This window comes from Acartia tonsa, chromosome 10 (assembly GCF_053477335.1).
Source record: "Acartia tonsa isolate MP-2025a chromosome 10, ASM5347733v1, whole genome shotgun sequence".
Classification (NCBI taxonomy): Eukaryota; Metazoa; Arthropoda; class Copepoda; order Calanoida; family Acartiidae; genus Acartia; species Acartia tonsa.
In genome coordinates, this window is record NC_137269.1 from 24,233,844 (window position 1) to 24,250,289 (window position 16,446).

The 16,446-nt window shown below is 30.0% G+C and overlaps 1 protein-coding gene across 1 annotated transcript in view; it reads left to right on the forward strand.

The window, feature by feature from the left end:
- Nucleotides 1-16,446, forward strand: part of LOC145329684 (netrin receptor UNC5B-like) — a 153,825-nt gene that overhangs the window by 122,797 nt on the left and 14,582 nt on the right. Inside the window, exon 13 of the mRNA XM_080174044.1 lies at nt 10,913-11,037. Coding sequence (XP_080030170.1) covers nt 10,913-11,037 — 125 coding nt within the window. The remainder of the gene's footprint in view (nt 1-10,912; nt 11,038-16,446) is intronic.

The window sequence follows — 16,446 nt, forward strand, 5'->3', positions numbered from 1 at the left end:
GACTGGGGGTCGGCAGCTGTCCTCTTAAGTGATAGGGATAGAATTTCTTATTTTCAATTATTTCTTATTTAGAAAAATCATTAAAATCTACCTTAAACTGTTTTTCATTATAATTAATGCATAAATCCCTTAAAAAATTGTTATTTTATCAGAATCATTTTTTAAAAGTGGGGAAAAGGGCAAAACAAACGTTTTCCCATCGATTTTCTTTTGATTTGCATAATGAAGTGGATCGGTAAAAAATACAAAAATATAGATTTTGATTAAAAAAAAAGCATTTTACTTTAAAAAGATACTTTTTCTTTTAACATACGTGTTGCTTTAACAAATAGAAACAATGTACTGTAAAGCTGTACACTTATGGACTACCGTAGACAAAATATCCAGGAAAATGTAGATTGCATAATGAAGTGGTTCTGGGTTTACATTACAAAGCGCCCAATTGATCCGACGGTTGGCAATATCTTTTTTATGTTAAATGTTCATAAATATTTTGTTCTAAATTTTTTTTTAGATTTACTGTTACAATTTATGAGCTAAAAGGATTTAGTAAAGTCAACAAGGTTAATATTTTTCACATAAGACGAAACTTCAAAACAAAGCAATCAGATTTACATTAGTAGCATGAAATACAAACAAAGTTCAATTACATAGAACGACTCTATCTTGTCCTAATGGTTTCAGACAAAATTAGAATAAGTGTATGTGAAAGTTCCCTTTTTAACTGATTAACAACAGATGGACAAATCTAGTTTTAGATTAGCTGCTTTAAAAAAAAATACTTATTGCAAATAATGCTGTAATATTCAGGGATCTAAAGGGTAAGACAATGGTCGACAAATTGTTTTAAAATATACATCCCAAATGATGATACACAATATTACCTTCTCCGTTGATTACGATTAGTGGTTGATATGTTTGGACACTCAACTTCATGAACTAACCTTTCAAAATTCAAGACCCCTAAAGTTGAAGAGCCAACAAATAAAAATACGCTATTATAAAACTTTGGGGACTAGTGCAATAAATAGCACAATATTTCCTCTCTCCGTGTGTAATATTGTATTGTAAGCTTGATTGGGTCTAAGAAAGGAAAGTTATTACAAAAGAATATTGTTTGTCTTATGGTATAAAGTAGTAAGCTTTTTTGGTCAGTAGCGGAGAAACTCGCTTACCGCTGAACTGATAGGGTTCTCCGTTACAGTAAAACTTGTTATAGGTTCTGAGCTGGTTTTAGGCTATTTTTAGGCTGGATAGGGCACCGGATGATTTTAGGCTATTTTGCTGCCTCTTCCCTCCCATTTCGAATACACTAACAATTGTTCAATATACTAAGATAACAGCCAAAAGTTTTTAATGTTTACGCAAGCTTGCTATTGATCCAGATTATGTTTTAGCTATTTTCTTATTGAAAACTAAACATTATTTTTTTATTTTTTCCGAAAACGTATCTTTTCCCATTATGTTATGCAATATCGTGCAACTAACTTTCATAAGTATTGTAAAAAAAGACTTTAATGTTATTTTTGTTTGCAAAGCTACTTTGCAAGCTTTAGATGTCGGTCCGTCTGTTAACCAAATTATCTTGTATGAGTGTAACTACAAATATCTTCTAATGGAAACTTATAACTTTTTTGTCTTATTTGTTTGGTTTAGGTTTGGTTGGGTTAGGTTAAGTTAGGGACACAAGGTAGAGTCCTGCAGTAAAAGTCTTTCCTCCCATACTATAGTGGAATTTTCCCATAAATTCTTACATTATCCTCGCTATTGAAAAAAATAGCAAAAGTGTTTAAACACTTATTTAAAGCTGAAATGAGATTTCTCGCTCAATTCATCAAAACCATTCATAAATATATTTCAAGTGGTGCTCATGTGTTGAAGCTGATTTTACAAAGATAGCCATTTATATTTAGATACCTCTATATATATCTAAATGTATATGTAAAGTGGTGGATATACCATCTCGAAAAACAACTTACGTCTGCCCAGGCATTAAATATATAAATAAACGCATAAATAGCAAGTATGCGATCTTAAAGACAAAAAAAGCTTTTTATAATTTTTTTATGCTGTCTTGTGAGGTTTTAAATGGTTTAAATATATTTTGAGTTTAAATTTTTCAAACTAAAAACTTTCTGAGCGTAAAAATTAAGCTTGGAATAAAAGTCATAGTATACAAATTGGAATACACTAATTTTGTTGTAATTGTTTATTTCTCTAAAGTAAACTCGTTACTGCTGCGCTCCTTAAGTAAATCCTTCACATATTATGATAGTATTTTATTTTACATTCCTTTTTACATTCGTAAAAATATTTGACATTAATCTCGAACACTTTCAAAAATATGTTTCTACGATGCTGTAATTTTTAGTCTTGTATATGTAGCTGCTTTTTACGTATTTCCTGTCGATATGGTTCTCTTTACAGTGTAGCTTCTCATGGGTCCTGGGATATTCTATAACTATTTTGGGCGAGGGTATCACCACCCTCCCAAGAGAAAATAAACAGCTTCTTAAACATAGGAAAAAATCTTTTAACGTGCCCATAAAGTTTTAAATTTTTTTTTAAATGACGCCCTTTTTTAATTTTAAAGCTTCCCTGAAAATTAGGTACACCAAACCAAGCATACTACAAACCTTATTCTTAAAAGATTATCCCTTCTCATAATTTTGAATGCTGAATATTTAAAAGGCAACATACATACAACAATTTTAATAGTATAATGTTTGAATATAAACTTTTTGTTATTTTCCAGTATGGCTTCGAAACCTATTAATATCCGCTGGTTCTAAGCCATACTTAAAAAGCATGTTTTGTATTGTATTATATCCAATTTTCTACGAATATTAAAATGTACAATCATAACATTGAAACCAGTTTTTTTATCCCATGCCTTCGGCATCTCGGGACTGACGAAACTAGTTTTAATCTTATAAGTGTACATTTTTATATCCGCGGAAAGCTGTTTATTACATGTTGCGATAAATAACTATTCTACTTCCTCTTGTTTTTAACAATCTTTTAAAACGATTTAAAATAAGTTTTAAATAATGGAAAATGGCGAGATTGTTCTTACTTTAGACAGACAGACAATAAAACATCACAATCCTTTATTGTAATAAAGATAGTAATCAAAGTTACACAATATTATGTATTTTATCCTGTATTTTCTTGATATTTGTAACGACAGGCCAAACCTTTATTATGTCAGTAATTGTAGAAATATTGTGTGCAATTTTACCCCCCAAATTATACAAACAAGGAAGGAGATATGCCTCCCGAAGACATTCAAAATATTTTCTAATTTAAACCATTCTTGTCTTCACTTAACATTTGAATGTCATTCAAGACCGCAGTAATGGCTTGACTATTTAAAGTATTTGTTTCTTCAGTGAAGCTTTCTTCCTTTTATAATAGAAAAGAGGTTTAAAGGAGAAAAAAGGTTAAAAACTATAGATAGATAAATAATCGAAATTTTGGTAATTGAAATTCATCTTCAGCCGCGTAACTATAAAGTCGCGGTTAACACCAGCTGTTTTAGCTGCAGACGCGATGCTAAAGACACAAAAGTATAACATGATTAATATGACAGGATACATAGTCCTGTCCCCCCTCCATGGTTTCATAAAGTTGAGCAATCTTAATAAGAAACAAGGATAACATCAATAAAAAAACAACAGTTTTTAGATAATAAGACTCAACAAACTATTACTGTCATAACATGCTTAGAAAAACACGCTAGCTTTTTGAGATCTTATTTAAGATATATCACTCTTTTGTGCCTTATTGTTCTAAGAATCATATTGAAAAAATACACTTTTGGTTATTATAATGAAAATACCTTGATTTTGAAACACTTATTGTAACAAGGATGACAACATCCATAAAAGCAAAGCACTGAAACGGTAAGACAAACGGACGTTAACACTTGTATAGTTTCAGAACTGAATAATCATAATATAAATGTATAAGAGTCAAAATTGTGAGTAAATTTGTTAAAAAACTGCTTGATACAGGATAATGTTTATGGACATACTTACATTTTTAGGACTTGATTATAGAGTTGCTTCGTTTATTACATTATACTTTGTTGTCCCAGGAATCAATATACCAAAAATCAGACCAATCGGATAATTAGATCACATAAAAATTTGATGTTAAAAAAGTAAAAAAATCATCATGTTTAAAATGGACGTACGAATATTTTGGTAATGATTATAGAGTTGCTACGCTTTCTAAATCGTACCTAACTGCTAAAGGAATCACCATGCAAAATTTGAAATCGATAGGACAATTCTAACATGCCTAAATTAACGAAAAAAGCTATCTGTTACGGACGGACGGACGTACGGACGGACCGACCCTAATTATAGAAAAGCTTCGCTTTTAAAAAGAATCTTAGTGCACAACTTTAAATTCCAATCTGCTAACCGTTACAAACAGACAGACATACACTCTTAAATAAAGAAAAAATCGCCAACAAAAAATGAGAATTGTACACTTCCTGCGAAAATGGTGTGCAGTAAAAATCCACGAAAGGACCCATTTTTTTTATATTAAAACAAATAGCGATTTCCATCATATGACATATAAACCACAAACGAAGCTTTTAAGTGAAAAATGTTTATTTTTGAAAGAGGGTGGAAGGGGGGCAGTGGTCGTTGTTCTAAATTAGATCAGAAAGAAAACACAGTACCATCTCTGTTATATATTAAATTTTCTGAGAACGTAACCGAGACCTTTATTTCAAATACGTTGAACTTTATGCTCTTAGTATAGCGAAGCTAGTTTGTGACTCATCTTATCCGTCTGTCTGTCTGTCTGTATATCTTTAAAGACTGCTATGCTTTGAAGATTCATATGATGAACATTTTGTATATAACTTTTGTTCGTCGAACTGTCCTCTTTAGTTGTAAATGTATTTAATTGGATGCTTTTGAAGATAGACGTCTAACATTTAAAAATAGATTTACCTGAACTATGAGGCTCTACCATTTAATCTATTTGTAAGTCTGTCCGTCAATCTAACAGTAATGTTGATGTTTAACTCAAGTTATACAACATTGTGAAACTTTTTTGTGATCTTTTCCTCTGACTATTAAGCGTTAAGGATCTAAAGGGATAAGACAATATCCGATAAATTGTTGTACATCCCCAAATGCAATGATTATACATATAATTACCCCTTCTGTAGATTACAATTAATGGTTGAAACGTTTGGTCACTTATCAGAATTTACCGAAGGTCCCAAAATTTGATAGGCCATAGAATAAGAAAACGTTAATATAAAACTTTGGAGACTAATGTAATAAATTGCCCATTGTCCCCTCTCTCGTAAGCGTGCATTCGCTTATTATTCGCTACTTTTAGATGTTGTATCCTTGTTAATTAATACATTAATAACTACTTATCGATATAATTGTCCTTGTTTAAAAAATTAATTAATTAATTATGTTTACAAACTGGTGAAACATAAAATAAACATTTATTAATTTCTAAAACTCTTTTCACTATTCAAGATTATTGATGCATAGAACAACAGAGTTTCTTCGTCATAACAAAATTAGTTTTTTTTTTAAATACCAAGAACATTTATTTCAACAAAATAGTGAGGCAATACCATGATAAAACTATTAAAACTAATGTAAAGTATTACGTATGAAAACTTTACGTCATATTTAGTAAATGTAATATTGAAAAAAAAGCACAGATTGTTATTTAACGTAATCTTGAAGATTTAAAACCGTTTTTCGGACGTACCTAAGTTATAGTTTTTATTATATCATATTATGTTTTGGAAAGAAGTTTCTTGTGTCTTTTGAATGAATACAACAAAATTATGCAGTATTTTTAGAATTTCTGCGCTACATTTAGACAAAATCGTCCTTGCTTATCCTATACTTTGCTAATTTTACCTGAAATGTATGTGCACCAGCAAAAACCACCTTGTTAAAGCCAATTAGCTGCTGTGGTTTATTTATACAAATTTATATAAACTTAAAGGATTATTAGGATATGTAAACGGAGGATAAACTAATTTCCTCCAAATTAAAAAAAATACACAGTTGTAATTTGTATAAGTTAGATTTTTAGGATTGTTATATATTCTTGTTTAGATTCAAACGAGTTAAGCGTCTTATTTACGTTCCTGTGGACTATTTATCAATAGAAGCTATTTTAAGCTAGTGAACTTATTCGTTTATCCTCAAATAATTATTACTTTCAATTAGCAAAAGTTACTTAAATTATTATTTAACTCTGTAATTACACATTGTTTGTTAAAATTAATTACCGTTTATTCATACTATTGGCAGCACTGTAGCCTCTGGTGTTTTTGTTTTCTTGATTTTGTATTACCAACATCTTATTTTAGTATTTTATGACCAATTCCAATCAGAAGCTTCCTGAAAATTATAGAGTAATTGGTCCATTGGTGAATAGATCTATAAGTAGAATTTACTAGTTTCTGTGGGTATAGTCCCTTTCGTGACATCGCGCATCTTAAGGGGCGTTTCGTCGTATTTTTACAGCAGCTTTTGTTAGGTTATTGCTCCGCAGGGTTAGGCAATTGGCGCCACAGAGGATAGAAATAGGAAAAAAGCTACTCTGAAAATACGACGAAACACCTCTTAAGAGACGATGTCTTTTTCTGTCGACCTTACCTGATAAAATTAGCTTTTATAAAATCTACCCAGGACCAATATGAAGATTCACTGAAGCCCGGATAATTTGATATTTTATTTTATACAAATAAATTAACACACATCCATTTGCTTTAGTAAACTTGGGTTAGTCGAAGTTGGTTAAGTGTCTTTAAAAAAGGAATCAAAAGTTACAACGTTTGGTCAAACTATTCTGATTGACGAATATTAAAAGGAAAAATTCCTAAATCGGTATACTTCGGCAAAAAAAATTTATGATTTGTTCCCATATTTAGGAGTCACTTTTACTAGCTTTTACTTAAATCTATGACAGTCCAAAGAGAATGTGGAAGGGGAGGGGGATTATATTGCGAATACAGAAGAAGGTTAATACTGGGCCTTAGTCTATGAGGTTGCAATCAGGGGGTTAGAGACCTATCATATGATATATAATTGTTGAAAACCTTTTTTTCGCCTTAATCATTCTTAATTTTACATATTCGCGAAAACTAAAAAATTTTATCTTTTTAAGATGAAAAAATATCTTTTACTAAACTTATTTATCTGTTTAAGATGAAAATAGATATTAATTTAAAAATCAGTTTTTCTATATTCCTGATATAGAAAGCACATGGTGCTTATATTTTGAGTGGCTCTTTCAGGGATACAGAGATACTTTAATGGAAGATATATTTTGTTTTATTGCATTTGGGTAAGATTATTGATTTTCTGTAAACTGAAAGAATAGGAAACAAAAAAAAAACATTTGAAAAAAGTTCACAATTGTCCTATCGCTGTGTCACTGGCTCCTAAGGGTGTGAAAATCAAAAATGAATTCAAATTGAAATACTCTAGAGTAACTTTTATCTTTATTTCAAATAGGTATTTGTTAATTTTTCGACTTTTTTAATTTTCTTATCGTGATCAAATATCTACTCTAATAATGACAAATTTTTGTAATTTAAATTTGTAATTATTAATTATAAAATTTAGTATAATAGATAAATTCAATCTAGTAATGTTACTTCAATTGTAATGGCAGTGCCTACTTAATATTTCTAACAATTGTTACCTTACCTAACACCCACCCCCCATCGGGCGTCTCAACCATTCAAAACAACAATATTTACTCCCCCCCACTCTCCCTACCTCTGCAAGGAATATGATTTGTTATGATTTGGGCATTTGCTACACTACATTAAATTTTTAGGCATTTTGTTAAGGAGTGCTCTTACAAAGCACCGAGAAAATTACGTGATTTAGGCTTATTCTATAATGTTTAAACTTGACTTTCATGTAAAATATCATCTTAATCAATTGTAAGATAATATTAAACGTTTAAGTCCAACTGCCTCATTTAGATAAAAATTTTTTTTATGAAATTGGGATTTGGATTTTTAGTATGACATCGACACCGATAATTATCCGCTGGATTAGAACCTGTTCGTAGCCATACTGAAAAAATCATGAATCGGATCGTATTAAAGACAATTTTCTACAAATAACAAAATAAAATTGATAATATTAGTTCTAGTTTTGTCTTCGGGGATAACAATCTTATATTCTTATTTTACTATCCGCGAAAAGCTGTCTATAATACGATCCAATAAATATGTTTATCCCAATATTGTAAAAACATATTAGAAGCATATGGTCTTAAGTATTTACAAATATAATTGCCAATTTAGACCCAAAAACCTATTGAAATTTTTTTTTTGTAAAAAGAAATTTTAGAAATGCCAATATGTTGAAAATAAAAGCGATAACATAATAGATACAATTTTGACAGTAAAACACAAATCGGTTAAAATGGAATGAAAAATAATATGATTTATTTCTACAATTAAATATTACTTACATCTATGTATTTAGTGTTTTTTTTAGCGTTTTTTCATCCTACAAATACAGAATTAAACATTAATTCGTACAGACAGAGTGAGAAGAGCTAAATCTCTAAATAGATAAGACAATGGCCGATAAATTAATGTACATCCCTAATGATTATAATTACCCCTTCTGTACATAATAACGTTTGAACACTCAACTTAATGAACTAACCAATCAAAATTCATTAAAGTCCCTAAGGTTTTTAAGCCAACGAGTAAGAAAACGTTATTATAAAAATTTGGGTACTAGTGTAATAAACAGCCCAATGTCCCCTCCTTTCCTAGAGAAAAGTAAAGCTTTAGAATAGAATAGGTTTAGATAACATTGTGTATAAAACTTTGTATCAGGAAAAGTTATAATAAAGCAATATTAATAAACAATGAGATATAACCTAAATAATATTGTAATCTTTCGCAGGGAGGGCGGGGATATTTTTCCCAAGAAAAAACTATTTTGCCATGTAGCTAAATATAACAATTTCTTTCACTGTAATACAATTATAATTGATTAATTTGGATTGCTAAGATTGAAACAAAATAGTTTTTATTCAGATAACCATCCCTGAATGTTTGATAACAAAAGAAAAAAGTTTTTATCTGGTGTATTTCTTATACAACTCTTTTCATAATAATTGTAAAGATTAGCTGCTTTTTTGTAATTTTGTGGCTTCGCTTCTAGCCTCTAGGGGCTTATACACAAGAGTGAAGAGTCGATGCACCCCTAGCTAACTCTTCATATTTAATTTGAGTTTTTGAACACTCAAAAAATATTTTTTAGGGGGAGAGGCATTGTTTCAAATTTTTTTTATTCGGTTTTAAGCAATATATAGCTATTTTATGGGGCTTGACAGACCTCTCATGTTATATGACATGATAAATTTACTCCCCTATTAAAAAGATGAAAAGGGGTTTCGATACTTTCAATCGATTAAAATCGCCAAAAATTCTTCCTGTTTTTTTTTCTTTTCTCTATTGTATTCTGCATTATGACAAAGATTTAGTTAATAAATGTTCACACGAAACTGCATAGTTTTGAAACTATGCTTAACAGTTCAATTATAACACTTGATTACAGTTATAATCTATTTTTTCTTTGATGAAACATATTTTATTTTCAAGAAAAATAGCTTAAAACTATGGTATCGCAAGAAGGTTCACTTTATGAAAATAAGACTTATTAGACCAGCGGATATATATTATATAGTAAGATCTCAATGGACTGATAGACAAGCGTTCCATTTAGTATTATAGAACAAAATATAATTAGTATGACCTCAATCCGTTAAAACTATAAATTTCAAAATTTTCTAATGGCAATATTGTTTTTAAAGAAAAAACACTTATGGTTTGATTTATATTCTGCAAAGGAATAGTTTTGTAAGATGTAAGAACAAAGTCTACATATTTATAGAAATTTTTCCCTCTCCTTTTACCTAAAGTTTGTTTACTTTTATAAATATTTTCCCTTGATTATATATAGCCTCAAACCTGCCTAACTTTAGCACGACGGTTATCTATTGCCTTATCCACATAAAACTGGTAGCAGTTTCACATCAAGCTATATTATTAACTTAATTTAGAATCTAAAACTGAATTAATATGCAGCCTAAATCTTTTTAGAACATATTATTGTTTATTTTGAAACTTAAATGCATTTTGTTGGTTGGTTATTTCTACGCTTTTAATGAACATAAAGCTCCTTGTTGGAATATTTGTGCTTTGTTAAACGCTGCCTGTTGAATAAACATATTCTGTCCTGAATTTGAATTTTTAAAATTGAGGCAAGGACATCAGGAATATTCTCTTTTTTCCCAAGTAATGCATTCGAAAATCTCATACTCCCACCCCCCTCTCTCTCTCTATCAGAAATTTATTTTAGCCCATTTTGGTGCTAAAACCCTTCATGCCAAGCTATCATGAATCTTACTTAACCTAACAGAACATTAAAATGCATTTTTCCCAATTGATTTTGAAGGATGAAAATGGGGGGGGGGGGAGGCTAAATTATAAATGGTCTACTTGCAACAAATGGTAAACAACTCATCAGTTTACTGTTTAGAATATTTTAGGTTTATCATTTTGTGAATTTAAAATAAAACATTTTCCTTTTGAAATCTAGGTATACATGTATGGTGAATGTTTTTTAGTTAATTATGTATGGTATTGTCTTACAGATGAAATTTAAAACACACACAATTTTATACGTAATTTAACATAATTACATGGATAAAGTTTTGTTTCTCATTACCATTTGCAAGTTATTATTCATTGAGATCTTAATCTTGAGACAAAAAGCCTTACTACTTTATATAATAAGATATCTTGCCCAAACATATTTATAACAGGATTTAATTTCTGTATCTCATCCTCTTGCATATATTTTAGGCTTTGATGTGTCCCACGAGAAGAAGATACACGGGTACAATGGAGATCTGACCCCCGGCTCCACAGAAATAGCCTCTGTCTGCTATGAGTATTCTTACTCAGACTCCAATTCCAACCATTCTAAGGTGAGTTTTGTCTGATTTTTGTCTGATTTTTGTCTGATTTTGTCTGATTTTGCCTGATTTTTGTCTGATTTTGTTTGACCCCTGGGTCCACAGAAATAGCCTCTGTCTGCTATGAGTATTCTTACTCGGACTCTAACTCCAACCATTCTAAGGTGAGTGTTGTCTGATTTTTGGTAGTAGAGAAGCGAATCAGCTTATAGTACCAATGATCCAGTATGCATTGTAATTGACAAATGATAAAATGTATACAGGCCTATTGTTGGTCATTTGTATTGTATGACGTCATTTTTTATTCGGCAATATAAGCTGCTTTTAGTGAAGCTACTTTTAAACTAGCTTATGGCCGACTGTTTGTCCATGAAACACGACTAACAGAAACATTGCTATTTAGAAATATACAATCAATATTTTTATGTAGATTTTTTCTTTTGTAGCTTCTCAATACTCAATATAATCTAACCACTTGGGTAAGTAAATAAACAAACAAACGACCCCCCCCCCCCCCTTATTTTCAAAGGGTTGAGGGTGTTCTCCTTTCGAAAAGCCACTTTGAGGGAAACTCCCATTACTTTTACTATGATAGAACGATTCTTTCAGTTATGTCGAATACTTTTCCCTAGTCCTACCTAATTTTCTTATCTTATCCCAAACACACCCAAAACAAATTGCTTTTGCTAATTTTTAATTTTTTTTTCAGTAATTAAACTACTTGTGTAAGAAACTTTCATAAATTTTGGAATAATTTACTGTAACAATTTAAGTTGTAAGATTTTGAAATTTTTCTGTGTTGATTGGTTTTAGTATCATAGCGATTATATAACTTAAGTTTGTCCGCTTGTTTATTTCGACTTGAACTTCTTATGTATAGCATTGTACATTTATTCAAACATACACAAGAAATTTAATAAGCTTACCTACTAATTAAATTTAACTGATTTTTAAAAAATCACAAGAAAAATTCTTTGCTTTGTAGACAAATTTTGAAATTTAAATGTCAGTGGTAATTAAAAGTTTCTCTATAGTAATGATAAATTAATATTTATAGTTTTAAAAATTCTATTTTTGTATATTCTGAAAATTCATCGATAACTTAAAAATAGCCCAAAACTTGCCTATGATTAGTAATAAGTTTTAAAAGTTAAACTTTTTGAGATCTTAATGAAAACACACACACAGATATCTAGCTACTTCAGTATATTAAATTTTGATAATTAATTTTTGGTGTGACTTGGCTTCTACCAATTGTCTCAAATAAGAAAAGCCGCAAATTATGAACACAGCACAAGCTTTCCCCTTCCTTTCCTCTAATTATGAAAAAAAAATTTGTATCATGGAAAGAAAACAAAGTAGTGTGTTTGTCCTATTTTCACAATAGCTTTTCTCCTATTACTTCCCAACCCTGCGGGACAATCATTAACATTTACCTAACCTAACCTTAACTAAAATAACCTATCAAAAGCTACTGTGAAAATAAGACGAAACCCGCTACTTCGTTTTCTTTTCATAATCCAAATTTTTGCTATTTAATAATTTTTGTAAATATGTTACAATGCAATGGATTTGACAATAATTAATTGATAATTATAGATTTCCTTATTAATTGTTTCTTCATGGTTAGTGAAGGGTGAAGCCGCTAGTTAATTCCATTCAAACATATTTATACTGCACAAGTTAAGACTTGCTTTGTTAGGATTATTACATTACATTTTACGAATGCCTTGGCTCATAAACGGGTATAATACAGTATTACACAAAGTTAATATTAAAGGAAAGGTTGCTGTTAGGTGTTACAAAATAGTCTATTTGAAGAGTTATTTATCGCAACGTATTTAGACAGCTTTCCGCGGATATTAAAGTAAAAAAATATGAGATTAAAAAACACAGTTTTGTTTGCCTGGGCCTTACAATATAAAGCTTCCTTTAAAATGTCAACCTTTATAGGTTTTCGAGATATTAAAATACACACGCACATCCAACTACTTATCTAGAATTACTCTTGTCTATGTCCCTAATCAAGAAGGAAATTTAATTACAAGTGTTGGTCAAATAAAGGAAGTGTTTGACCAAATTTTTAATAAGATATTTAATATTTTGACTCTTTACCTCTAACCTCAAAGTGGAGCCATCATAGCCCCCTCCACCACCCCTTTAATCCTTCAAAAATTTAAAAGAACGAATTTACAAAAGTCTAGTGAAATGATAGCTTTTTTGTAGTATTTTAGATTAGGTTAGGTTGTATTAAAATCCTTCAAAAGTTTATTTAAACAAAGATACAAAATATTCTCTACATATACTATTTTAAAGTCTCTAGTATGGCGTTTTTTGTAACATAGGTTGGACTCGAACACTAACCCAAAATCTTTAAAAATATAAAAATCTTCCCCCCACAAATTTCTCGTTTGAAAATTCACGAAGCTCTTTTATTTGATTGATCAAAGAATTAAATTAAAGGAAAATGTAAATTTGCATATTTTGACAGCAGGATATCAGGAATATAAGGATGGGTAACCCCCCCCCCCACACCCTCAAGAAAATTAATTCTAATACAGGGATATAAAGGAATAAGACGATGGCCAATATATTCATGTACATCCTCAATGTTGATATACATAATTACCCCTTCTGTAGATTCAAATAAGTGGTTGATAAGCCAACGAATAAAAAAACGTTATAATAAAACTTTTGGGACTAGCTAGTGTAATAAACAGTCCATTGTCCCCTCTCTCTCTCTAACTCTGAGACTAATACCAAATATATTTTTTTTGTAAAATGGTTAAAACTGTAACACTTTTTCAAAATTTTTACCACCATACAACACACATTAAAGTTTTAAATAAGATTAATATATTGTCTATTGTCCTATTCCTGGAGTTCTGCAAGAATATATAAAGATGTGCGGGCTACAAAATTGAGATAAAATAGATCATCTTAAAAATTTAAGATTTAAAAGTTGGTTTTTTGCCACTGAAGTTGTTAAACCAGTTTTTTCATCTCTATTGTGTGAGTAGGGCATGGCAGGATATAAAATTTTTTAACATTTTAATTCTATCTCTTTGAATGAATGTTTATACAGGTAACTGTGAAAACTATTGTCTTATGCTGTTCAGACTCATGTTTGTCATATTAATTACATAGTCCTGTAACCAGGAAGGGGACATTGGGCGTTTTATTACATTAGTCCCCAAAGTTTTATAATAACAATATCTTATTGGTTGGCTTAAGAACTTTTAATTTTAAGTTCGTTAAGTTGATTGTCCAAACGTTTTACCAACTAATTGTAATCTACAGAAAGGGTAATTTTGCATATCATTATTGGGATTGTACATCAATTTATCGGCCACTATCTTATCCCTTTAGATCCCTGCCTGTTAATATCTCCTTATTAAATGTAATTTTTAGAGGGGTTTCTGAAGCTATTTGAAATTTTAAATTCTAGTAAATTTTAGGCAATCTATTATTATTAAGTCTAATGGATTAATAGATAGACATGAAAGGGGAATAACATATTAAACAATCCATCAGACAAGTTATTCTAATTTATAAAGATGCTTCTCTATATTTAATCCTTTGCTAAATTAAGCTGTACGTACATACATAATGTTTTGTTAAAAATTAATTTTTGATAAATCCTTATTCAGATTGTTTTGTTAAATCTACATGTATCCAAAAATGTTTACTAACAATTTTAAAATACAGAAGGGATAATTTTGCTCGTCATCATTGGAGGCGTACATTAATTTTTCGTCCATTGTCGTATACTTTAAAATCCCTGATAAAACAAAGTTGAAACTGTGCAGTCAAATATGTTGTCATTGATGTATTTTCTTTACAAAAAAAAGAATTTTAATTTTATTCAAGCCGGCACAAAAATGCTGTGAAATAGTTTTTGTCACCTCGTTTGGCTTCGCCACTAGTCTCTTGGGACAGAGCGAAAAAAGAGGTTAGGGAGTTTTCCCTATCATTGCTTTTTGATCAAGAAAAAAATGGAACCAACCAATCAAAATTCAATTTGAGTACCCAACATTTTTAAGGAAACGAATAAGAATACAAAACTTTGGATACCTGTGCAAATTTAAGTCCAATGTTCTCTCCCTCCCTGTTTATTATGAAAACATCGCTTTGAGCATAATATTTTATTATTTAATTCAATGTTTAATAATCAAAATTCAAAATAAAAGTGACACCTCCCCCAATCAGTAGAAAATTTAATAACAAACTTTAATTATCGATTAGGATAAGTCTTTTGAAAAAAAATACACATAATTATGTCAATAAGTACTGCAAAATATCAAGGTTTTCATGCCGAAAGAACAGATCAAAGTAAAAAGATTTCAGCAGGGGCTGCTATTCTGCCAATTAATTCCATTTGACATTGCCGAAAATTTAAATATTTTGTTGGAGTAAAGTTAGAGTAAAACGTGTTTTTATGGTGTTATTGAAAGGGAAGTGGGTGAGAAGAGGGAGAAAAGGGAAGAGGTTGAGGGGAAATTACCTATCACTTAGAATTGTTTGTCAGAATCACATACCCTTTTCCCTGGATTTTAGAATGTATCCTACTTATATACGAACATATTTAATAACCCTTACATGGATCTAAAGGGATAAGACAAGTGCCTAAAAATTGATGTACATACATATCCAATGATGATACTTAAAATTACCCCTTCAGTAGTTTAAAATTATTGGTTGAGCACTCAACTTAATGATCCAACTAATCAAAATTCACTAAAGTCCCCAAAGTTGTTAAGTCAACGAATAAGAAAACGTTATTATAAAACTTTAGGGACTAGCATAATAAACAGCCCATTGTTCCCTCTCTCTCTGAAACCCTTACCTTAAGTTTCGACACTTCATCAAAATAAAATGAAACCTTATGTTATTGTGTACATATCATGATAACTTAGGTGTTCATTGAAAAATATCAATATAAAGTTTGATTATCAGATGAATTTAAATAAAATTTTAGATAGATTTTCGTTTAGTTTAACATAAAAAGATCTTAATGTATGTGATTCAAGGGAGAGATAGGGCATTAGCAGTAAATTAATAAACCCATTTTCCCAAGAATGTGTAAGCTACCAACGGCATAATTGCTCAAACAAAAAAAATTGACTCCAAAGGAGTAAAGTATGACTTCTAGATCATTTTTAAAATTTTGCTATTAATGTTTTTGCTGTTTTGAAAAGCAAGGATAATTATTGCACCTTACGCTATAGGCTATCCAAAGGGACAATACGATTTTGAAGAATTTTCAATTAAATAATAATCACATAGGTATACATAACAAAATATTAAAAGTTTGTAATCTTAAAATGCGATTAAAAGATATATATTTTTCAGAAATATCAAAGTATTTTTTATTTAGTAACCAAAATTCTCTGTACTTTAAAATAATTGGCTGAAATGTTT